Source organism: Mobula hypostoma, chromosome 8, assembly GCF_963921235.1.
Source record: "Mobula hypostoma chromosome 8, sMobHyp1.1, whole genome shotgun sequence".
NCBI classification, from domain to species: Eukaryota; Metazoa; Chordata; class Chondrichthyes; order Myliobatiformes; family Myliobatidae; genus Mobula; species Mobula hypostoma.
In genome coordinates, this window is record NC_086104.1 from 20,613,428 (window position 1) to 20,640,336 (window position 26,909).

The following is a 26,909-nucleotide window of genomic DNA, read 5'->3' on the forward strand; positions in this document are numbered from 1 at the left end:
GCTGAGGCTTTTAAGGCATTGGGCAGACGGCGTTTGCTGTATTGTCAGCAGTTTTGGATATCCTATCTGCAGAAGGAAATGCTGCTATCAAACAGGGTCCAGAGGAGGTTTATGAGGATAATTCTGGAGATGAAAGTGTTAACATTTGAGGAGTGTTTGATGGTTCCAGACCAGTACTCGCTGGAGTTCAGAAACATGAGTGGATCTCATTGAAACCTACAGCATATTGAAAGGCCTGGATAAATTGGATGTGGAGAGAATGTTTCTAGTGGCAGCACAACCTCAGAATAGAAAGACATCCCTTTAGACCACAGATGAGGAAGAATCCTTTTTTAGTCAGAGGGTGTTGAATCCATGGAATTCATTGCCACAGGTGGCTGTGAAGATTAAGTCATTGGATATATTTAAAGTGGAAATTGATAGGTTCTTGATTAGTAAGGGTATCAAAGGTTACAGATAAGGCAGCAGAATGGAGTTGAGAGAAAATAATACTTCAACCACGATTTAATGATGGCAGAGCAGACTCAGAGGACCAAATAGACTAATTTTGCTCCTATGTCTTATGGCCTAACCCACTTGCTACCAAAGTTCCAAATCAAGTACTTTATCAAGAATAAGTTCTTCCATTTCTAAATTTTCCTGGCCAGCCTCCTATTCTTCAACCTCCATGTCGTTCAATTAAAACAGCCACAGTAATACCACACCGATTCTCTCTCATTCAGGACGCTGGGTACTTATCAACATACCTCAGCCAAAATGATCCAGTATCTCAAAATTCCTCATTATATTTGTCCTTCCCTATCATTGTCCCACATCACCTAGCACCAAAATAAACCACGAGGTTTGCAGTTTTTCAGCTATGATCTTCTGTACTTCTCCTTCTCCACTCCTTTGAGCCACTTGAGTTGGAGTTTCGAAATTTCTGTCTACCATTTCTTCTATTGCCTCCTCCTCCTTATCCCAAAGTGTCCACAACGTCAAATTATATATCAAAGAACATTGATTATATAAACAGAACTTGCTGCATTGACATATGATACCAGAAGCTAGCATTCCCTAAGCACCAAGTAAAAATTAGTCTGACTCGTGTATGTCTGGTCCTGAACAGTCTATAATGAATGCTGGCAGTGATTCAGAGGCATACTTATTTATTACATTCACTTCTGTTGAATTCATCCTGATATCACACAGGTAAAATGAGAGTTCAAACCCATATGGATAATCAGTGTCCCTGAAAATAGTGTTATAGTTAACTATGACTTACCAGATGTCTCACTGTTTTTTTTGGAAATTCAAATATAAATTAATAGCATAATGGGAAAAAAGCAACCATATTAAAGAGAAAATACCAAAACTGTTAGAGCTGGATCACCATTACAGCCTTGAATAAAAGTGTAATGGATCCAAACAAGCTTGTTATTTGTCTGAATCACAGCGATACCTGTAACACAAGAACATTAGGGATAGATGCACCCTTACCTGGAAAAGATCCAGTTTACCCCTGCAGTTCACCAGAATTGTCCTGGCTAATATCAGCAGGATGGGGTTGGAAAGGAGGTTGTAAATTGCTTCTCCGTCCAAAACCAAACTATTCAATAAAGTGACTTGTATGTCTTGAGCCTGAAGTGAAACAAACAAAATATGTTAGTTATGATTACCTTTTCTGACATCTCTACCCTCCTGAAAATTGTAGGTATCTACCAACCATTGCTCAGTTGGGAGTTCCTTTTCAACTCTATAGCGCTGAACTTGCAGCTGTATGAAGAGTAACCCACTGAAAATTACCATGAATTCTTACAGGTCACAGAGTGACCACACTCAATGTGCTATCACATCAGATACAGGAAAGCAGACACCCCATCACAGCAAATCCCCATTTACTCATATCTGAATCAACCAATTCAGAAAACTTCATTTGGGACAATGGCAAATGTGCCACATTTGTCCTCAATCAATGAGAGAGCAGCGATTCCAGTGCATGGTTTGAACACTAAATATAATTAAATTAAGTCTAATCGTGATATTGCTTTCTCAAATAACCATTCCTTATTTACCCAAAAACAATGATTGTTAGAGAACAGTGCCGTGCACCAACAAATCAAACACAACTTCATATAGGTGGAGCAATAGTTTCTGAATATTTCATTCATAATGTTACAAAGACAGATAACCCCATTAATGCATACCATTTTGGAGTTTTGGTAAGATGCATTTGCTGTGGAATAAAATCAGTTCATACTGTAGCCTGTTCATCATCAATTAAGGGTTAAAATCTTATTAAATTAGTGATCTATTCACTTGGTCATTATGATCGACATCAAGGATTGCCAAATTTAGACACTTTTCGGGCTTGAAGAAGATAATATCTTTTCAGCTCTTCAAGCAAATCCAAATTGTAAGCTATCACATGAAGACAAGCTGATAATAAGTCATGCTGGGAGAGAAATGAGATGCATCACAGAAATATATAACACGACCTGGGATTCCACAAATGCCGAGCATACAATCTATTTGTATCCGAGGAGCAAATTGCTAACATCTCACAACTTTATATATCTTGCCTACACTACTGTTGAATGCTTCTTCCTACATTGCAACTTCCCTGACGTCACTGATAGGAAACATGTTGGAAAGCTGCTTATGCAACTTCGGCATACATATATCCTAAACAACACACACAAAATGTTGGATGAACTGAGCAAGTCAGACCGCATCTATGGAAAATGACAAGTAGAGGTTCCGGGGTGAGACCCCTCATCAGGCCATTTTTGCAGAGCTCCTTCTAGGCAGTTCCTGCAGACTAAGGCAACTTGCTTCCATGTCATTGTGTTTCGACATAGCTTAAGAGTGCAAGGAAAAAAAACGCAGACTCTGCCATGGATGGTCCTGGAAGAGCAGGCAGATGGGTTGGTTGGGAAATTGTGTACTTCTTCCACACTGTGCATGAACTCTGCATAGGCAGATATCTCCTGGATTACTGACTACCTAAAAGATACACCCCAGTTTGTATGGCTGGGTAGTTCGGTCTGAGATGGTGGTGAGTGGCACTGAAACGTCACAAGGGACTCTCCTGTCTCCGTTTCTGTTCACACTGTACACCTCAGACTTTCAGTACAAATCTGAGTCTTGTCACTTGCAGAAGTTCTCTGATTACTCTGAAGTGGTTGGGTGTATCAGAGATGGGCAGGAGTTGGAGTACAGAGGACTGGTGGACAAGTTTGTGGAGTGCTGCATTGGAATCACCTGCTCCTGAACGTGGCCAAAACCAGGGAGATGGTGATTTGACTTTAGGAGGAAGGACACTGTGATGAGTCCTGTATACATTCTGGGAGAAAAAGTTGCGGTGCTGGAGGAGCCCAAATACTTGGGAGTTCACCTCAACAACAGACTTAACTGGAAAACCAACACCAAGGCTGTTTACAAGAAGGGGATGAGCAGACTCTATTTTCTAAGGAAGCTGAGATCCTTCAATGTGTGCAGCAGGATGTTGGAGATCTTTTACCTGTCTGTTGTAGCGAGTGCTGTCTTCTTTGTGGCTCTATGTTGGGGGAGCATCATCAGTGCTAGTGATGCAAAAATGCTAAGTAAACTCAACAAAAAGGCTGGATCCGTCCATGGCTACAACCTAGACTCTTTTGAGTGAGTGATGGAGAGGAGGTCACTAGATAAAATGTTATCCATTATGGACAATCAGGCACAACCTCTCCATGAGCTACTGAATAAGCAGTGGAGCACCCTTTCCAAACTCTGTCACAAGGATCATTACACAAAATCTTTCCTACCAAATGCAATAAGCGTATACAACAGTTCATCTCTGTGCAACAACAGAACACACATCATAGTACAATAATCCCTGTTTTATTATTTTATACATTATTGCACATTGGTAAATTATTGTGTATATTATTATTCTGTACTTTTTTATTAGTTAAGTTTGAACACTGCTATGCGTGTTTTAAATGTTGCTGCTGTAACAAAATAATTTTCCACTCGGCATTAATAATGTACTTATTATTACTATATTTCCACCATACAGATTCATAGTGCTCAGTGCTCCTCCTTTGTTCTAAGTAGTCTTGGGCCAGGGATTTTAATGAGATGAAGGGGAAGAAAACTTGGAAAATTCCCTCAAACCATTTCCTCTGTCCTGGAAATCTTTCACTGTTAGGGAGCTCAGAGCCATCTCTTGTTTAACTAGTATGGAATCTGCCATGTTGGACAAAATGACTCAACTACTGGAGTGTCATCATTTATCCAGTCAATAGATTTGGAGGGATGTGTGCAGATAGCAGTAGCAGAACTTCTCTAATACCTGTTGCAGGGCTGTCCACATCTCAGAAACAAAGAGGAAGGTGGGATCTCTGCATAGCAGTGGAACATGAGCTTGGTATCATGTTTCAAGTTCTTGGTCTTCCAGAACTCTTTTTGTCATATGGACCAAGTGGTTTCCAAGAAAGTAATTCCAGAGTTCCATCATTGATCACTGCTGCCAAGGTGTGGTTTTGCAAAATGGTTCGAACAGCCACACACAAAGCACTGGAGGGACTCATTGGTTCAGGAAGAATCCATGGAGGGAAATGGACAATGGAGGTTTCTGGTCAAGAGTGTGGCAGATAATATAACACTCTCTATGGTAACATGAAACAGGCTACTAAGTTACAAATTTTGGTTCCAGAAAAACATGACATCTGGATTGAAATTTCTCCAAAATAATGGATCTGCAGGGCCTAGGCAGTTGCTATACGGACCAGGAACATTCACAGCCAATCCAAATCTGTTTGTGAGAGAGATCTCAGGAGGCTATGAAGCCTACAAATGCTTCCATTGTCACCAAGCTGGGGAGGAGGCTAAAAGCCTGCCAGATTTCTATTTCATTATCAATAGAGCTCTCTTAGAAAATGACTGCATGTGGGGCTTAGTGAGGACAGTGATGAACAAAACCTGACATTCTGAGGCTGCTAAAGCTCACCCATATCTCTTTATTTTCCAATGGATGGAAACTGAATACATCTGGGCCACAATAACTCTTGAAACTGCACTTAAATAATTTATAATATATAAGCAATCATAAATTAAGCATAAAGCATGGTGCAACACAAAGCCTCAAAAAGCTTCTGCCAAGAACAGCACATTTTAATCATGCATTGAGTATTTGGGTCACATACTTGCTCACTCTCTTACAATTCTACTTAATACCAGTCATACTGCAAGAAGTGATTTTTAATTAATCAATTTGCATTTATTTTTGATTGTCCTAGAATTTTGTCAAGTATGTTTTCCATTTTAAATTTACATTCTGAGTAAGTTTTTTTATGCATCAGTTCTCAGCCTCCAGCAGTAAAAAAGAAACTTGCGTTCAGGTGTCAGCTAAGTACTGTTTTTATGATAAGGATTCCCAGTGCTCAGTCAGACATCGACAAGATAGGCATGGATTCTTCCAGTCCGTATGGATTCTTCCAGTCCGTACCAGCACAGAGGACTGGGATATGGAGTCTCTGTTGACTTCCAAAGACCAGGCTTGACAAAGTCAGTTTCACTTAGTACATTTCCAACTTGGCAGCTATCTTCTTCGGGTCTATGGTTCAGCATCAAGGTGCGTTCATGTCACAATATCACTTTCAAAGCACTCTTGTTCTATCGATATTTGGCTTAAGCTTCCATTTCCAGAAATATTCATCCATGTTACTAATATAAATCATAGTTTTCATTCCATTCACTCTGTTCTTAAATATTCACATAGAAATAGTTACAAAATAGACACTGGATGGTAATGGAGGGATGTATTTCAAATTACAGGCCAAGACCAGTGGTGTGCCACAGGGATGGATGCTGGGTCCACTGTTGTTTGACGTGCACCTTAGCAGTTTGGACAAGAATGCAAATGACACCAAAATAGATGCTGCAGTGTATAGTGAAAATGTCTCAGGCTACAAACGGATCAAGATCAACTGGGACAGTTGCAAAGTAAAAGGAATGGCAGATGTAATTTAACCTAGACCAGTGCAAAGTGATGCATTTTGGGAAGTTAAACCAGAGCAAGACAGGGCCCTGGGGAGTATTGTAGAACAGAGACACCTAGTGGTACAAAGTAGTGACACAGGTAATGAAGAAAGTTGTTTGCCTTCATTAGAAAGGGCACTGAGTACAAGAACTGAACACTGTGTCATAGCTGTAGAAGATGGTACTATGACCACACCCAGAACATTGTGCTCAGTTCTGGTCACCATACTACAGGAAGGATGTGATTAAGTTAGAAAAGGTACAGAAAAGATTCACGAGCACGTTGCCTGTAATGGAGGTCTTCAGCTATAAAGAGAAACTGGATAGGTTGGTACAGTTGCCCCTGAAGTGAAGGAAGCTTACAGAGGTTTATAAAATCATGCTGCCAGACGATGACATCAAGTTGAAAAACACATATAGATAGGAAATGTTTAGAGCAACATGAGCCAGCTCAGAAGACACCTTGGTCAACACAAACAAGTTGAACTGAACAGCCTCTTTTCATGTGGTAAAACTCAGATTCTTTGATACAATTTTCATCCTAAACAAAGGACAAATAAATTAGCTATTTCAAGCTCCTCTTCTTTTTTAATTTTTTTGAAAAGAAATGCAAAATCTTGAACAGATTATAAAGTAAGCATCCTTATTCAATAAGTGTAACTTTGGCACAACCTACATCAGGCATACAAACAAAGGTAAAGATAATGCTTTTTTTTCTAAATACAATTAGATATCAGGGAGAGTTAAATATAAAGGATTTAAAAGTTTTCTCCTTGGCCAGAAGCAAGTTTCCTTTCATATGTGTCAAAGTTCCCTTTCACTATTTGAAAATTATCTTCAATTAATCTTCAAAGGGAATTGCATACAAGTATGGTGTAAATGAGAAGTCAATCTCTGCAATAGGGAGGAGATCCAAATGTAAGGTGGAGAGAACTAAAGCTCCAAAGAAATCAGTAACTTACTGCATCTTCAGTTCCCCCCAGATACCAACAAATGGTTGTGATAGAAGGTCATCACAGCAATATATTATCTTATTTTCCCCCCACAGATGCTACCTCACCAGCTGAGTATCCCAAGCCTTTTCTACTTTTATACCAACTTACTGTAGACTACCTGATTTTCCAAATTTAATTAATACAAACTGACCCAAAATTATCAGTTCATAGTCACAGTGTGACTCAGAGCATGGAGAGAGGGCCTTTAGCCCACCTTGTTCATGCCGATCAAGTTGCAATATCTGAGCTAGTCTCATTTCCCTGAATTTGGCACACATTGCTCTAAATCTTTCTTATCAATGTACCTGACGAAATATCTTTTAAATGCAGTAATTGTACTGCATTTACCACTTCCTCGGGCAACTCTATGCACATACCCACCAACTGTGAGTGGAAAAACTTACCCTTTAAGTTTTTCCTTTCTCACCTTAAAACTTTGCCCTCTGGCTTTCGATTCCACCAACCTGGGCAAAAGACCATGACCATTCACCTGAACTATGCCCCTGTGATTTTATATATCCCTACAGAAAACTGCTCAGGCCCCTGTGCTCCAATGAAGAAAGCCTTGGCTTAACCAGTCTCTCCTTGCAAATCAAGCCCTCCAACCCAGGTAAAATCCTTGTGAATATCTGCTGCCCTCTTTCCAGCTTAATAATATTCTTGGCATAGCTAGGTAACCAGAACTACACACAATATTCCACCTGTGGTTTCATCAGCATCCTTTACAGTTGTGGCTTGGCATCCCAACTCTTGTGTTCAGGGCTCTGACCAATGAAGGCAAGTGTACCAGACATATTCTTCATCACCGTCAACCTGGGATGCCACTTTCAGGAAACTATGTATTTGTACCTGTGGCCTCCCTGTTCTACAATACCCTGCCTTTCACAGTGTTAAACACAACATCTCATATGTGTCTGAGTAAAATTTCAGCAGTTTCAACTTGGCCATCTTTCATAGTAATCTAGATCTTGTTGCAATTATTCATTGGTCAGAGCATTGAATATAAGAGTTGAGATGTCACATTATAATACCACCACTGCCCACAACACGTGTCATCCACAAACTTGCCAACCACGCCACTACATTCTCAACCAAAACATTAAAATAGATAATCAACAACAATGGAACAAACACCAATCCCTGTGAGACACTACTAGTTACAGGCATCTAATCTGAAAAACAACCCTCCACTGCATCCTCTCACTCCTTCCACCAAGCTAATTCCCATTATCAAGCTTGCCCAGAATCCCATGTGATCTAACCTTGCAACAAACCTATGATATGGAACCTTGTCAAAATTTCACGCTCTGCCCTCATCAATCCTCTTGGACACCTCTTCAAAAAAGAACCTCAATCAAATTCATGAGACGTGACTTCCCATGTTGACTAGCCCTAAACAGAACTTGCCTTTCCAATTGTAGTTCAAATAAATCATTCTCTTCAATGTAAAAATGATTTCTCCCATCTTCCTGATCTATAGGTATGGGTTTTTTTTTAAGGCCACAATTCAAGGTTTTGGCAGTGATTAAAAAGAACTACGTGGACATGTGTGTGACTGAGGGCTGAGAGCTTCAAGCTAGGTGTGATCATCACCAAAAGCCTGTCCTGGTCCAAGCACATAGATGCCACGGCCAAGAAAGCTCACCAGCACCACTACTTCAAGAGGGTAAAGAAATGTGGGTTGTTCCTGTTGACCCTGAACAACTTTTATCGAGGCATCTTAAAAAGCATCCTATCTGACTGCCTAATGGTTTGGTAGGGAAACTGCTCTGCGAGTGACTCCAAGAAACTGCAGAGAGTTGTGAACAGAGCTCAGCATATCAAGAAAACCAACTTCCCCTCCATGGATTCTGTCTGTACTAACTGCTGGCTCAGTTAAAACAAACAGCATAATCAAAGACCCCACCCACCCTGGATATTCTGTCTTCTCCCCTCGTCATCAGTCTCAAAGCACGTACCACCAGGCTGAAAGACAGCTTCTATCCTGCTGTTATAAGAGTATTGAATAGCCTTAGTACAATACAGTGGAACCTGGACATCACTATCAGCCTTGTTATGATATTGCATCTTAATGTTCACCTGTACTGCACTTTCTCTAGCTATTACACTTTATTCGGCATCTTGTAATTGTTTCACCCTGATCTACCTCAATGCACTGTGTAAACATCTAACCTGTATGAACAAGCTTTTCATTGCATCTCAGTACATGTAACAAGAAAAAAAACAATTCACCAACATCAAACCCAACGGTAAAAATGAATGTGCAAACAAGAGCTACGACACATTTGTCTGTACGTCTCCTTACCGCAGCAAAGTTCCCTTTCATTATTGCAGGCAAAACATCCTTGGGCTGAATCTGAACAGGCGGTCCGGTCCAGTTACTCTGCACAAACAGCTGTAAACTGCCAACACCCAGAAAGAACACTGCCAGTTGTCTACAATGAAAGTAAGAAAGTGGGTTAAATAGGTGTCATTCCATCTTTTGGATCATTCTATCAAGACGTTTGCATATTTCAAATGTTCAGTCTCAAATTATAGTAGCACCACCTTCAATCATTTACTAGATTTCAGTGAGAAGAAATCATTCTCAGTGGTTGTTTTTTTATTATTTTAGAACTTGCCTCAGGTAAGTCAAAATAATTAATGTATTTGAACCTCATAACCATCCTCCTGATTGAGAATAGTTTTGTCTGAGCCAAGCGGCTCAGACTAAAAATACTCCATCACGGTACACAGAGAGATTCTGCAGAGTCTAGAATCCACAGCAACGTACACAAATTGCTGGAGGGACTCAGCAGGTCGGGCACATCTATTGAGGGGAATAAACAGTTGACATTTCAGGCTTTATCAGGACTGGAAAGGAAGGAGACGGGGGGGCGGGTAGGGGAAGCTGACAGGTGATAGGTGAGACCAGGTGAACGGGAAGGTGGGCATGTGAAGGACAGGAGATGAAGTGAGAAGCTGAGAGAGGATAGGTTGAAAAGGTAAGGGGCTGAAGAAGGGGGGAATCTAATAGGAGAGGACAGTGGACCATGGAAGAAAGGGAAGGAGGAGGGGAACCACAGTGGGGTGATGGGCAGGTGAGATGATAACCAGAATGGAAAAAGCACTGGAATTGAAGCAACCTATTCAAATCCTGAGTGACTACTGAGTATAAGAGTTTCATTGGGAGTATTTTTTTATTTAATTAGTTTGAGTGAGCAATGCAGGGTGGGGGGGGGGGCGGAGAGAAGAACTTAGAGGGCTGAGGAAAGCTTAAAGGACTAACCAAATATCTTTACCAAAGATCTGGCAAAAGTTGAATGTACTGAAGAGATTCTTTGACGATTGTGGAAAATTGTTACGAAAAATGTTGAAAATTCACCTTTCAACTTGATCTTCAGATGGACCACTGAGATATGCCAGGATCTGATTTTCCAAATAGATGTCGATAGTTTCTTCATCAGTGATTTGAGCAGCGAAAATTTCCTGAATCTTTCGATTCAATAATATCCCTTCAAAGTTCCCCTCGAACAATTGGTGCAGCAAGAAGTTGCTTTCTGAAAATGGAACAACAACCATCAGGCTAAAGAGATAGACAGCTCAGTAAATGGTACAACAGAGTTCATGCATTTTCTGTATGTTAATTTACAGACTTCACTATTTTTCACACTCATTCTAGCCCTGGCCAATACCTGACCTGTCATTTACCAAAGTGAAGACTCTGTTAGATGTGCCTAAGTGACAGAAGCCATCAAGTACAGCAGCTGAGCCTAATCTTAACTTCAACACATACAAACACACACACTTTCCATTGTTCATGGGCAGGTAGAAAATGGATGCAATTGTCATTGCACAATGAGCAGGGCAGAAAGCCAAGCTCCTTTGCCTCCTTTTGCTCCTTGGGTCAGTGCTGTCCATCTCACAAGTGTCAGAGAGGCACCATAGGAGGGAACCTCGGGCGAGCCTGCAGCATTCTCACTTCAAGGGGAGAAGTTGTGTGAAATTAGTGGTTGACCACCTTATCCCTTCAAATTGCTCTATCAACATGACGAAACCATTCACCACCTGCCCGAAGGTCAATACCACCACAGGGAGACCAGTCTACTTAACGAAGACCCCTGCCACTGGTTCTGATATCCACTCCTTCGCAGTGCAGTACTATTACAGTGCCAAAGATCGTGGCTCAGTTCCCGCTGCTGTCTGTAAGGAGTTTGCATGTTCTCCCCTTAACAACATGGTTTCGTCTGGGTGCTCTGGTTTCCTCCCAAGTTCCAAAGGCACAAGTGTTAGTAAGGGTTACTAAGGGCAGGCCGTGTTGGTACCAGAAGCATGGCGGCACTTGCAGATGGCCACAGCACATTTGTGACATAAATGGCATCTTTCACTGTATGTCCATCTGACAAAGCTAATCGTTTCACCCACCTACAGACTCGACTGTCAATGTGATGCACCACAACGTGACACCAAACCTATTTAGTGGGCTCACCCTGCCCCATAACTGTTTGATCAGGAACAAGGAGCATGGGAACATCCAATTTTATTAGCATGATAATATTGAAACAGGATTAACCTATTTACTCTCGAGTTGATTTCATGAGAGCTTATTTTACTTGTAACCTCACACCACAAACCCACCTCTTCCCCAAATCCCACTGTACATTTGGCCAATAAAAGCCTCTCAACCTCAGTTTCTAAATTCAAACCATCAACTGGCATGTGGTCCAAGTTTCTACCACTCTTCCCCTAACTTCACTCCTGAGTACTTAGTTCAATTTTTTAGGGCATATGCCTTAGCCTAAAACACCAAACCTCTCCACATACTATAGTGATTCCCCAAAAATTTTCTATCAAATCATCCCTTGACTTCTTAACTTCAAAGAAATGTGCCTTCAGCCTTTGTAGAAATGCCTGTTTCTTTTCACCAGCCCAATATCCTAAAGCTCTCTTCTGAATGGTTTCATGAAGCATCAACACAAGGACTGCAGCACATGGAAGACAGGTCCATCACAGTCTGAAAACACCTAAAATGTGCAATGGCCAGTAGATAATAAAGATAATCGTTGCTGTTGCTCATATCACGAAAAGATTCTCCTGCTATCCAAGTGTAAATCAGGCTTAGATCTTCCTGAATATGACATTTTTTTATTGAACTAAGATTATTCATTGTAACAATCATGTTGGTGAGGGCAAATTTAGAGTCTCATGTGCAGTTCTGATCACTGACCTACAGTACTGTGCAAAGGTCTTGGGCACATATACTGTATATAGCATGGGTGCACAGTACTGTAGTGATTTTATGTATTGCATTGTACCGGCAAAAAAACTAATTTCATGACATATGTGAGTGATGATAAATCTGATTCTGATATGGGTCTCTATTATGGACAGAGAGTGGGAAGGGGGCAGGGAGAGGGGAATCATGGTTGGGAAAAGGGGAAGAGAGAGGGGAGGGAGCAGGAAGCACTAGAGAGACATTCTGTAATAATCAATAAACGGATTGTTTGTAATCAAATGACCTTACCTGGTGTCTCAGGGCAGGGTATGTCTGCAGCCACACCACTCCCTGGCCCTGGCCCTCCTTCTCTGCAGCCTGAGCCACAGCCCTCCCACAGTGCTCCACCCTCACCATTCCCAATACCTTCTGCTCCCACAAGATTTACACACGCTCTGCACTCTACATTGACAAATATAGTACTGTGCAAAAGTTTCAGCTATATAGTTCGGGTGCCTAAGACCTTCGCTCAGTACAGTAAGCTTGAACGAGTCGAGAAAATTTACAAGGATGCTGCCGGAACTTGAGTTTCTAAATTACAGGGCTGGCTGAATAGATTAGGGGTTATTTCCTGGAGTGCTAGAGATTGAGGGGAGATCGAATACAAACTTCAGAAGTATAGATAGGGTAAATACATGCAGGCTTTTTCCCCTGGGAGGTCATAGGTTTAGGATAAAAGGTGAAATATTTAAGGAGAACCTGATGGGTAACTACTTCACTCAGAGGATGTGAATACGGAATGAGCTGCCAGCTGAAGTAGTGGATACAGGTTCAGCGGTAATATTTCAGAAAGGTTTGGATAGGTACGTGGATGGGAGAAGTATGGAAAGCTCTCCTAAGGTGTAGGTAGATAGAACTAGGCAGAAAACCATGTTGGCATGGACTTGATGGCCCAAAGGACCTGGTTCTGTGCTGTAATGCTCGACAACTCTTATTGTAAAATGTAGCATAAGTATTCGAACATACTCCAGCTAAATTGTTCTTCAATGTGTCCCACTCTGCTTTCACCATGAAAGCAGCCAAGTTACACAAAGCAATGTCTCCATTCAAATAACTAACCAGGTAAACTTGTTTCTGTTGGTAATGACTGCAATGCAGCATTCCCTCAGTCACGCTATTATACATGTGAAGCACTCAGTTCCAATTAATTCTTCGTACCAAAGCAAAAATACAAAATTAAAGTAGACAGATGTGAAGATCCATACGTGAACAGACAACGAGAGATATTTCTAACATGTAATTATTCTTGCCACATCCAATTCATGTTTGTACTTCATAATGGAACACTACTGGCTCACATTCCATCATAAATAGGAGTTCTCTCAATAATGGAACTGCTATACATTGTACTTTGTCTGCCTTAAAACAGTATCAATGTACAAAGAGATATTAAAAACAGCAAATTACTTTGATATTAAAAATAATAGCATATTGTTCTATTTTTTGACTAAAACAATCTTTTCCACATAAAAGAATCACAATTCTGCTGCGACCAATTTGAAGAGTTTCCAATCCTGGTGCAAGTAATTAAGCTCCAGTTTTAACTGGAAGCCTGAGATGACAGACACAAAGTTTGATATTCATCAACTGCAAGTCAAAGATCTTATTTCTAATGCAGGTTGCTTTTGGGAAATCAAATGGTTTTATTATAAATTGGTAACACCTAACTGAACAATTCACGTTGCCAGCATGACCATACACATCTTTCAAAATTCAGCCTTTTAGTTTTTCCTACGTTGCCAAAATTTTCAATTCGGAAATGGCAGGCAGAAATTACACAGTGAAATATCAGCAACAGGGAATCCAAAAGAATCATAACCCCCCACTGTTCTATTTTAACACCATCATTATGGGCAGACAGACTTTATACAAACACTCTGAAACCTGTTACTAATAATGCCCTAAGGGATTCCAACCAACAGGACATCCAAATGCTGACGCACTTCATCGTTCATTTGCCAAACCCAGTTCTGCCAGGCCTCTCTCAGTTCTAGGTCATTGTTTTGGTGGGAAGAACATCGTTACTTTTTTATTGGACTGTACTTTATATTGCTTTCCTTCAGTTTTCCAGTGTTTTCTTTCCTGTGGTCAATTGGCGGGTGGCTGATCTGTTAATTTTTTTTGTGTGTAAGAGGTGGGGTTGGGGGTTTGGCGCTACCATAGCTGTTCTCTTCTGAAAGTGAGGAGGGGTCGGTTATTGATTTTGTGGCTGATTTTTTGCTGCAGGTGGGGGGAGGGGATTTTGGGGCCTGTGAGTTTTGTTTCTTTTCTTTTTCATGCCGGTTGTGGGGGGGGGGGCTGATGTCTTTTCTTTTCTTTCATCAATGCCCATGGTCTTTTTGTATTTAATGGCTATCTGGAGTAGGCATATATCAGAGTTGTCCTGTACATGCATACTTTGTCAATAAAATGAACCTTTGAATCTTTGTCTCAGAGTAAAACCATATTCCTAAATCCATAACACTTTTATTCATTTTGTAATCTGAAATTTTATTTTTAAATTGAAAATACATTACATAGTTCATCCTTAAAAATTCAATAGCCCACATTTTTTCAAGACTGCTAAAAATGGATCCATATGGTGTAAAGTGCAACAAGTAAGCAATTCAACTAATACACAGGTAAAAATTTGCTTTAGGTTACATTCACTGCATTCCATAAAGGACAAAGGTCATTACCTTTTATTTCAAATATAGATTTTATAGACTTAAGGTGAAGAGATGCTGCGAGTGCAGTATTCCTTCCATCTGTAGACAGTGAATGCTCATCAGCTGTGGCTAGTAAGGCCCTTCTACTCCATGCATAACTTTTTAATCACTCATTTCTAACAGCACATAGATGATTTAATACTAAACTACAAGTCATCCTACAACTGCCAACCTATACTCGAATTAAGTTTTTAATTCACAGCCAGTCTACTATTAGCCTTCTGCTGTAAGTATCCAGTAAGAAGTGGCTTCAAGCTACTGGTTCTAAAAGATCTGATAATCATATACCTGCCTTTGAATAACAGAATCAGAATTATACACAGTCGGCTCTCCTAATCCGCGAGGGATTGGTTCCGGGACCCCTCGCGGATACCAAAAAAACACGGATGCTCAAGTCACTTATTCAACCTGTCTCAATGCTGTGGACCTTAGGACCCAGCAGAACACCAGACCTTATTCAACCTGTCTCAATGCTGTGGACCTTAGGACCCAGTAGAACCCCGGACCTTATTTAACCTGTCTCAGTGCGGTGGACATTAGGACCCGGCGGCAGAGCTCTGAATCTGCAATGTTTCTGTTATCGAAAATAATCGCGATCGCGATTTAAAATAAAGCTGAAATAATAAAGCGATCAGAAAGAGGTGAAACGCCATTGGTCACTGGAAAAGCGTTAGGCTACAGTCGATCAACAATTGGAACAATTTTAAAGGATAAAGTGAGAAAAGCCCTGCCCCAATGAAAGCTACAGTTATTACTAAACAACGCAGTGGTTTAATTATTGGGTTTTGGGGTTTTGGGTTTTTGATCCTCCACATCAACCCGGCACAGATGGAGAGCACGCTCAGGAACGATCTGTCACTGGATCGAACTTGGGAACTTCTGTTCCCAAGCCCGGCACTGAAACATACGTTTCTTAAGTGTTTTATATGCATAGAAAGGAAAAAAATATATACTAAGACAAACGTTTGACTAACTGACGCTAAATAATATCGGATGTACCTGCTCCGACTTACTTAGTAAGAGAACTTCCTAAGTAAGTTTTTTTTTCGATCCCGATCCACGATAACCTACACACATCCTCCCGTATACTTTAAATCATCTCTAGATTACTTATAATACCTAATACAATGTAAATGCTATGTAATATAGTTGTTATTCTGCATTGTTTATGGAATAATGACAAGACTTGTTCGAACAGCAAGTGCTGGAAGAGCACTTCTGGGTTTTCTCGACTGGTTGAATTCGCACATGCGGAAGTCGCAGATCAGGAGGGCTGACTGTACCTGTGGATGTTCCCTGGGAAGAGAATGCCAAGTACTTACAAACTTTGTTTTTAAATGTGTACATTGAAAAGAATGTGTATGAAATGATAACAATTATCCAACCAGAACATTTATCTCTTATAGTCTCCCTCTAAACTAAAAACAGAATCCAGAACTAGTCATACAAACTTTAGAAAAAGAGAATTCTGTGGTGACCCACTTTCCAGTGCACTCGAACCGGCTCACGAAACAGCGTGCGCCGGCAGAGGGGCCAGCCCCAAAGAGGGCGCCAGGCCATCTTCACCAGCAGGGGGAAAATTCCGTACGCGGGAAGGGTCTGTGAATATGCATTCCCCACAGTAGTCCTGCCCGGGGAGGGCAGGAACGGGAAGGCTTTAAAGGAGGCCACGAAGTTTGAATAATTCTCTTTTTTTGCAACTACAACTCACCGACTACGTGTTGTTATTCTAGCGTTGTGTGTAGCACACCGCTACAATTCAATCAATAGTGCTTGGGAAACCCATACCAGTTTTCAAGATCTGGAGGAAACATTCCAATGCAAATGATTAAGAATCATGGTCTTTGTGTAACCAGTCATGGATAGATGGGCCAAAGGGCCTGTTTTTGTGCTGTAGTTTTCTATGACTCTATTACTAATTACTTTTCTGATAGAACATCTGGTTGGTTCAAAGTTGAACAAGAGCACAATATTGCCTCATGTCACAAACTGTAGAAGTTCGAAACATTTAAGTATTTCAAATATAAGATTATTGTCCTATCCAGAATTCTCATTTGTTTGAAAAGTAAAATGGATTAGTCATCTAAAATTATTTAAGACAATAAGTCACTGATGAAATACACGATACAAATTCACGTGTCCTCTCACCAGCAGCGTTCATGACATGCAGTTAACAACTGCATTGATTTTACAATTCTGTCCTCTAGTCGATGTAATTTCTAGTGGACCAGAATTGTGCATCAATGATGGTGTTCATAGATTTGTCTTTAAACTTACAGTGCAAAAGCTCAGGCAAATAGTTAGTCCTGACGAAGGGTCTCGGCCTGAAACGTCGACTGTACCTCTTCCTATAGATGCAGCCTGGCCTGCTGCGTTCACCAGCAACTTTGATGTGTGTGGCAAATAGTTAACATTTCTTTGGACATATATTAATCAAAATACTGCACTATTTCCAGCGATTGCCTAACTGCACTGAGATAACAATGCACTACGCGATATTACAATGGTACATTTTGGAAATTTTGGCTCAAGTTACATACAGTCCTTAGTTACAGCTTTTCTTATGCAGATTATATACCATTATGTACCATGATTGTTCTGTGTAATATACATATTTGAAATTATCTATGAATAAATTGTACAGTTGAAATAAAAAAATAAATTCAGTCAACAAATTTAAAAAGTAGAGCCGTATTTATAATGTCCTGGCTTTCAGAAGAACCGAGCTTTCAGCCTCCCTTTGATCACTAAATAGACTGCAGACACGGGAGCATGACTAATGATAGCCCCAACTCTTTTCTTGTCTGTTTTTCATAACCCTCGACTTCGCTGCGTTCAAACATCCACATATCTCACTCTTAAATGCATTCATTAATTCAGCCTCCCCAGCTCTCTGAGATGGAGAATTCAAAAGATTCACAAACCAAAGAGATGGAATTCCAACTCCTGACTCGGACAATTCTGAACCCTTACCCCTTGGTTCTAGATTCTTCATAAGGTGAAATATCCTTTCAGTACATAATATACCAAGAAGAGTAAAACAGTAAATGCAAAGACTTTGTACTGAAAGGAAAGTAGATAACTCAAGGATATAGACAATAACAAGCCCGACCCATAACATTTATTAAATCCAGGGCCACACCTCTGAAAGTACTTTATTTTCTGTAAAGCACTTGGGAGATCATATGGTTGCAAATGAAAGATGTTTTTCTTCATCTATCGGAGCTTTCCAGTTCACTAGTCATCAACAGTAATGTCAACCATGTCACTAAATAGCAAGACTTGCACTGTCAGCTTGTTTCACATAGCCACTATTAACCACTGGCAAAATAATGGAATACATTCATTCATTTCACATCTCAGTGCAAACAGAGAACAGACTCACATGTGAATGCAGCTGTACAGTACAAGTGGAGATAACTCTTCAATGGAAACTCCAGGATTTGCATTGTAGCCAGGTGATGATGTTGGGTAATGCTGTTCCTTGTGAAGCTTTCAATTCCAACAGACATATTTCAAATAAATATGATGAAAAGGTGATTAAGAAAAAGGAGCAGGAGTTGGCCATTTGGCCCATCAAGACTGTTCCGCCATTCAGTAAGATCATGGCTGATCTGGCTGTGGGTTCAGTTCCACCTACCCGCCTTTGCACCGTAACCCTTAATTCCCATGCTAAGCAAAAATCTGTCTAACTGTTTATTAAATATACTTAATGAGGAAGCTACCTATCGCTTTCCTGAGCAGAGAATTCCACAGATTCACGACTCTCTGGGGGAAGCAGCTTCTCCTCATCTCGGTCCTAAATCTATTTACCTGAATCTTGAGGCTTTGTCCCCTAGTTCTTATCAATCCCTTTCATGTGCTTCTATAAAATACCCTCTCACTCTTCTGAATTCCAGCAAAGTGACTCAACCTCTCTTCATTACCAGAATAAACCTGGTGAGCCTCCTCTACACTGCCTCCAAAGCCAGTATATATTTTGTTAGAGACCAGAAAGGCACACACTCCTCCATGTGCAGCCTCACCAGAACCCTGTGCATACCCTCCCTGCTCTTAAATTCAATCCCTCCAGTAATGAAGGCCAACATTCATTCCACCTGCCTTCGTGATAACCTGCTGCGATTCACGCTCGAGCACTCCGAGTCCCACTGAACAACAGCATGCTGCAATCTTTCACTAGAAACAAGGGATTTCCTTACAACCGCATGGCTGCTTTTTCCTCTCGTCTCTTAATCTTTTCTATTTTCATTAAGCAAAGTGGATTAGATTCTCCAGAACTAGGCGCAACAGTTCTTCAGAATGCTTGACAATGTCACCCTGTCCAAAACATAGCAGCTCTGCATCCAAAGTAAAGCCACAGAGCTGAATTATTGAGCAGGGGCATCTTTATTCCTTACATATGAAAACCAGCATTGAACTGACACCCCATAGGTCAGCCCAACCACCCTCAGGGTCGCTCAGCTCGCTGTCGTCTAGGGAAACAGCCCTCGGCCCCGCCAAACTGGGGAATCAGTTTGTGTGGATGCTGCGTGATGTACCCCACCCCGCCCAAATAACAGACAATACACCAGATACGATTAAATGATTTACAGTTTATAGATATTACTGGAACTATATAATTAATAGAGACAAAATATAAAAGGAAAATAAAAGGCACCACACTTATCAAAGTTCAATCTCTTTGTTCACTGAACAGTTGGAGCTCAGGACCCTCCTTCTTCACCCTGCGACCCCTCAGACCACCTCGACCGGCCGCCTGGGACCAACAATGGTGGTCGACCAGACGCTCCACACAAGTCCGTCTCCGTCTCCTCTCCTCACCGAATGCCCCGCTCGGGGTACGACCCCGTTAGTGGACTCACAGCACCTGGTCCATCCTCCGTCTCTCTCTCTCGCCTTCTGCCCCAAAACCCCGCGCATACAATATCTTCAGATACACCAAAAACATAATAACTATCCCAATTGGTTCGTAATATCTTATTACAGTCTAATCCAAAACAAGCTGCTAGCACAAGAACTTTCTCAGCGCTTAACATAACAAAGACGCATTCCCAAGTATAACATAACAAAGAAGCCATTTTAATTAGCCTGTACAGTAACATAAAAGACGAAACCCCCTTACAATAGGAATGGTGTAACACACACAAAATGCTGGAGGAACTCAGCAGTCCAGGCAATGTCTATGGAAAAGAGTAAATAGTCGACATTTTCGGTCGAGACCCTTCAGCAGGACTGGAGAAAAAAAGATGAAGAGTAGAGTTAAAAGATGGGAGAGGGGAGGGAAAAACACAAGGTGATAGGGGAAACAGGGGGGTGGGGGGAGAGAGAGGAGTGAAGTCAAGAGCTGGGAAGTTGATTGGTGAAAGAGATAAAGGGTTGGCCATAGTCTTGGGAGGGCGCCCAGGGTTCATCCTCCCGTGCTTGGGCTCGCATATGATGACTAGGCTGGCAGGTAGCTCGGGGTGGCGTAGACAGTGCCCTGCTAGTTGCAGTCTTCTCACCTCAATTTTAGTGGAGAGCATCGGTAGGTCGTCATAGAGCTCGACGTTCGTCATGTGCTGTTGCCAACTCACATCAAGAGCCATCCAGTGAGACAGGGAAAAGGAGATGGAGAATGGTGAAGGTGGGGCAGTAGGGGGGCTTACCGGAAGTTCGAGAAATCGATGTTCATGCCATCAGGTTGGAGGCTACCCAGACGGAATACAAGGTGCTGTTCCTCCAACCTGAGAGCGGCCTCATTGCAACAGTAGAGGAGGCCATGGATAGAGGTATCGGAATGGGAATGGGTGGTTACTGGGAGATCCTGCTTTTTCTAACAGGTGGAGTGTAGGTGCTCGATGAAGCAGTCTTTTTTTTTCTCTAGTCCTGCTGAAGGGTCTTGGCCTGAAACGTCAATCGTACTCTTTTCGAGAGATGCTGCCTGGCTTGCTGAGTTCCTCCAGCATTTTGTGTATGTTGCTTGCATTTCCAGCATCTGCTTAACCCTAAGTAGCAACTTGTTTGTAATAGGAAAGGTGTAATCACTCTGATGGAATTATACTGTAGACTTCCCAATAGCTACTGGGACATTGAGGAACGGACATGTTTCCTTCATTAATTGTGACATTTAATTCAAAAGTCATAAAGTTGTGTTGCAGCTTTATAAAGCTCCAGTTCAGCCACATCTAGAGTACTGCATATAGCTTTGGTTGCTTCATTGTAGGAAGGATGTTGAGGCTTTGAAGAAGGTGCAGAAGAGTTTTACCAGGATGCTGCCTGGATGGGAGGGCATGTGCTGCAATGACAGGTGGAACAAACGTGTTATTTTCTCTGGACTAGTGAAGGCTGAGGGGAGATCTGATACAGGTAGATAAGATTATGAGAGGGATAGATAGCATCGACAAACAGTATCCTTTATCCCCAGGGTTGAAATGTCTAATACTAGACAGCATGCATTTAAGAGGGGGCAATTTCAAAGGAGACGCGAGGGCAAATTGCTGCTTTTTTTTTTACACAGAGTGCTGGGTGTCTGGAATGCATTGCTCGGGATGGTGGCAAGGGCAGATACATTAGGACTTCTAAGAGTCGTTTAAGTTGGAACATGAATGTGAGGAAAATGGAAGGATTGTGTAGGCAGAAGAGATAAGCTAGCCATTTGATTACCAATTTAATTGGTTCAGTACAACACTATGGGCTGAAGGATCTGTTCGACTCAATTATCTCCCTTTCTGTGGAAAACTATTAAAACAATCATTTCCAACAGGAGGCAACATTTGAAGTTGGAGAACTACGTTACGAATACTATAATGTCTTGTTTGCATAATAAAGCCTGGTTTATACTTCTGCATCAACAAGTCGCCGTAAGTACTGCGTCTCTGCAAACCCTACGCAAAGCCGACACGGAACCCTACACGAGAGCCTGCATTGCTGCGACTCGCACCTCTCCCAAAATGTAACCGCGCATCGCAGCAACGCAGACCGTAAAAACTGTGATAGGTTCGCTTGGTAGCATCGCATTTCCTCCTATGCTGCAATAGCTTCCCATTGGGCGACTGAAGGGCAGGGAAGGAACTCTGGCTGCAATGCTTTCCATAAAGCTTTACAGACCTCCGAAATTATGGAGGACACATTTCGTTTTTACGAAAAAAGACACTCGCGTCTTGTTTACCCCGTGAAAGACTACCATGACCATGACCTTGTGTGGGCAGATGTGTGTGCATGTGTGACTTGCGCGAATTGCAGAGCGACGCAGACACACCAACGCACAAGTATAAATGCTCACAATGCGCGTAGGCCACTTGCGTAGGTTACGGCGTCCATTTGATGCAGAAGTATGAATCAGGCTTAAGTATCACTCACTTTCAATGACTGAATTTGAGGTTTGAAAAAGGTTGTGTAATGTCCTGGGAAAGGTTTTCCTGCTGACGTGATGGTTTCTCTGCAGCGCAGTGTTTGGGTTATGACTAGAGATGACGGGCGCTGGCCAATGAGGGGAGATGTTTTTCTTTCTTGTGGGCCCAACAGAAGGTTTTGCGAGAGAAGATGTCAAAATGGAGAAGTCATAGACTGCAGGAGAGAATGGACTTGGAATGAGGTCGGGTGTCGACAGCCGGGGAGAAAATTGATGGAGAGCGAACAGACGGGAAAACCATGAGCTCCGACATTGTGTATTAGACTGTTTCATGAGAATGGACCTTTTTCTTTTTTGTTTTCTTTGCTAACGCTACAGTCAAATTAAGAATTATAAAGCTCAGTCGTTTAATCGCATATTGTGTACTGTTTGTTATTTCGTGGTAACAGGGGAACACATCACACAGCATCCACCCAAACAAGATTTCTCAAGATTGCCCAGGCCGGAGGCTGTCTTCTCCTAGATTAAGCTGCTAACCTAATCTAGGGTCACAATTGCATAGCAGGTATAGCAATAGATGTTCCATTGACATCTCCTGCATTATGTGGGAAATCAGGACACTTCCAGCATTCCGCAAATGGATGGATTTGATATGGAGTGACAACAATGCTGAAGGCATCCAGCAAGACAAGTTTAACAAACTGGTCACATTGCGAGTAATAGCTGCACAAGTAGAAGAGGAATAGATGACCACAGGGGGCATAGTAGGCACAAGCAGGTAATGCAAGACTTTATTGTGGCTAACTGCTTCTCAGGTATATTACATTGGGAACTGTTGAGGGAGAGAGGAAATGGCCTCCTAAGGGAAAGCAGCAACAGCATCATGATTTGTGCCATCAAGGGTGACTCTCCAGCTCAGAAAGAGGGGAAAAAGACTGCAAGAGCTATACTTCAAAAGTTCAAAGTACATTTATACAACCTTGAGATTCATCTCCTTACAGGCAGCCACAAAACAAAGAAACCTTAAAGAAGCCATTATAAAAAAAAGACCGTCAAACACCCAATGTGCAGAGAGAAAAAAAACATGCAATCAATGAAAGTAAGCAAATGGCATTCAGAACAAAAGTGAGTCCACAGACACGAAGAATGCTCAAACACAGAGCTCAGAGCAGCAAGAGCAGGCCACAGCCCCAGTTCAGTGCAGAGCAGAGTAAACATCGCAGAGCCCACAAACATTGCTACCATCGGGAATGAGGTACAGAAACCTGAAGGCACACGCTCAGCAATTCAGGAACAGCTTCTTCCCCTCTGCCATCGATATCTGAATGGCCACTACTTTTTATTTCTGTTATTTGCACTATTTATTTTAAACTTTATTTAATAGACATATATATACTTAATGCAACTCAATTTTTTTCTCTATATTTATTTATCATGTATTTCATTGTACTGCTGCCATAAAATTAACAAGTTCTGCGAAATATGTCAGTGATATTAAATCTGATTCTGATTCCTTCACTGCAAATCCTAGAAAAACCTAAGAGCAACGTAGGAAATATTTTCATCGAAGCACTGCAGTAGTTCAAGTTGTTGTCCCACCACCACCTTGGAGGGAAAAGGAAGTGCAAATAAATGCTGGTCTTGCCAGCAACACCCAGATCCCAAAATCAAATATACAAGAATTGTACTGGGTCAGGCATTTTTTCAGTGAGCCACAAATTACATTTCAAAAATGGGAAAAACTGAGAAACATTTACTAATTTTACAGTGTGAGTGAATACATTCCGTCATATGCAATCTGCAAGCAAGTTTCAGATGCCACCCAGGGAAGAGATATTTAAACCATGTACCCAGATAAGGGTGGCAGGGTAGCGATGGTCTCAACCAAAGGAGGTATAGTGTGCTCCTTCTCTCTGTTAGCCTGCAGGTCACCCTTGGGCAAGGTGTAAACCCCCCCCCCACCCTGGTCAGGGTCACGGGAAGCTACGGGAGCAGTCGTATGAGCAGCTGTTGTACATCACAACCACTGATGCCAGGCAGACAATCTCTGAAGAGTATTGATCATGGCTGGGGTCACTCATCTTATAAAGATACTGTCCAGAAGGCAGCATAGCAAATTTTTCTTCAGAAGTGGTTTGCCAAGAATAATCATGACTATGATTGCCCACATCATACGACACAGCACGCAATGAACAAACAAACCCAGACGAACCGAGTAAGTGTTACAGAGACTGTTAGCTCTCCCAAACCATTATCAAGTTACAAAAGAGAATAATATGATTAAAAATAACTAACAAACTTTTCCAATGCACAATAAAATTAAATTATTTAATTTCTTTCCAAAGTCACAAAACTTTACAAATGTAAGTTACTGAAAATTGGACAAAATCAGATCTCCCCTTTTCATATCATCAGAATGTCCCAAAGCACTCTATTGCAATGAGGTACTTTCAGTCACTGTCTGAAGCGACTCATCAAATTACACACAGCAAGCTCACATAATAACTTGTCAATGAGCAGTTACGCAAACACGAGGAAATCTGCAGATGCTGGAATTTCAAGCAACACACATAAAAGTTGCTGGTGAACGCAGCAGGCCAGGCAGCATTTCAAGGAAGAGGTGCAGTCAACGTTTTGGGCCGAGACCCTTCGTCAGGACTAACTGAAGGAAGGGTGAGTAAGAGATTTGAAAGTGGGAGGGGGAGGGGGAGATCCAAAATGATAGGAGAAGACAGGAGGGGGAGGGATGGAGCCAAGAGCTGGACAGTTGACTGGTAAAAGGGATATGAGAGGATCATGGGACAGGAGGTCCGGGGAGAAAGAAAGGGCGGGGGGGGGACCCAGAGGATGGGCAAGGAGTATAGGAGAGGGACAGAGGGAGAAAAAGGAGAGAGAGAAAAAGAATGTGTGTACATAAATAAATAACAGATGGGGTATGCGGAGTACAATGAGCAGTTAATCTTTTTTAATAATGTGGACTGAAGGATAAGTACTGATCAGGAGACTTCTGTCATTAAATGTAAGCATTATGCATCCCTATTGTCTTTGAGAATGTGATAGTGAGCCTTCATTGTGAACCACTGTAGTCCTACTGGTGAAAACCCTCCTGCAGTGCTGTTGGGAGAGTTTCCAGAAAACAGGCCCTGCAATGATAAGAAATGTCAATGTACATCCAAGTCCAGATGTATGTCTTGAAAGTGTAGCAGAAGATGGTGGTTCTGTGTTTGCTGCCCTTTCCTCCTTGGTAGAGCCTAATTCATTCACTGTCACAGTGTAGCAAAATCACCCGCTCGCACAAAGCTCACAGGACAAACATGATAATAGGAAATACAACAAATACAGCAAAAAGTGCAACATAGACATAGAAACATAGAAAATAGGTACAGGAGTAGGCCATTCAGCCCTTCGAGCCTGCACCGCCATTTATTATGATCATGGCTGATCATCCAACTCAGAACCCCGCCCCAGCCTTCCCTCCATACCCCCTGATCCCCATAGCCACAAGGGCCATATCTAACTCCCTCTTAAATATAGCCAATGAACTGGCCTCAACTGTTTCCTGTGGCAGAGAATTCCACAGATTCACCACTCTCTGTGTGAAGAAGTTTTTCCTCATCTCGGTCCTAAAAGGCTTCCCCTTTATCCTCAAACTGTGACCCCTTGTTCTGGACTTCCCCAACATCGGGAACAATCTTCCTGCATCTAGCCTGTCCAATCCCTTTAGGATTTTATACGTTTCAATCAGATCCCCCCTCAATCTTCTAAATTCCAACGAGTACAAGCCCAGTTCATCCAGTCTTTCTTCATATGAAAGTCCTGCCATCCCAGAAATCAATCTGGTGAACCTTCCTTGTACTCCCTCTATGGCAAGGATGTCTTTCCTCAGATTAGGGGACCAAAACTGCACACAATACTCCAGGTGTGGTCTCACCAAGGCCTTGTACAACTGCAGTAGTACCTCCCTGCTCCTGTACTGGAATCCTCTCGCTATAAATGCCAGCATACCATTCGCCTTTTTCACCGCCTGCTGTACCTGCATGCCCACTTTCAATGACTGGTGTATAATGACACCCAGGTCTCGTTGCACCTCCCCTTTTCCTAATCGGCCACCATTCAGATAATAATCTGTTTTCCTATTTTTGCCACCAAAGTGGATAACTTCACACTTATCCACATTAAATTGCATCTGCCATGAATTTGCCCACTCACCCAACCTATCCAAGTCACTCTGCATCCTCTTAGCATCCTCCTCACAGCTAAGACTGCCACCCAGCTTCGTGTCATCCGCAAACTTGGAGATGCTGCATTTAATTCCCTCATCCAAGTCATTAATATATATCGTAAACAACTGGGGTCCCAGCACTGAGCCTTGCGGTACCCCACTAGTCACCGCCTGCCATTCTGAAAAGGTCCTGTTTATTCCCACTCTTTGCTTCCTGTCTGCTAACCAATTCTCCATCCACATCAATACCTTACCCCCAATACCGTGTGCTTTAAGTTTGCACACTAATCTCCTGTGTGGGACCTTGTCAAAAGCCTTTTGAAAATCCAAATATACCACATCCACTGGTTCTCCCCTATCCACTCTACTGGTTACATCCTCAAAAAATTCTATGAGATTC

The 26,909-nt window shown here is 41.9% G+C and overlaps 1 protein-coding gene across 2 annotated transcripts in view; it reads right to left on the reverse strand.

The window, feature by feature from the left end:
- Positions 1-26,909, reverse strand: part of ttc27 (tetratricopeptide repeat domain 27) — a 299,781-nt gene that overhangs the window by 271,267 nt on the left and 1,605 nt on the right. For both annotated transcript variants that reach the window (XR_010018883.1, XM_063055545.1), the window contains exons 2-4: positions 10,360-10,534; positions 9,301-9,430; positions 1,480-1,620 (exon numbers count right to left, since the gene is read on the reverse strand). Coding sequence is in view for 1 of the 2 variants with exons in the window: in XM_063055545.1 (XP_062911615.1) it covers positions 1,480-1,620; positions 9,301-9,430; positions 10,360-10,534 (446 nt within the window). In the remaining variant the exon portion in view is untranslated. The remainder of the gene's footprint in view (positions 1-1,479; positions 1,621-9,300; positions 9,431-10,359; positions 10,535-26,909) is intronic.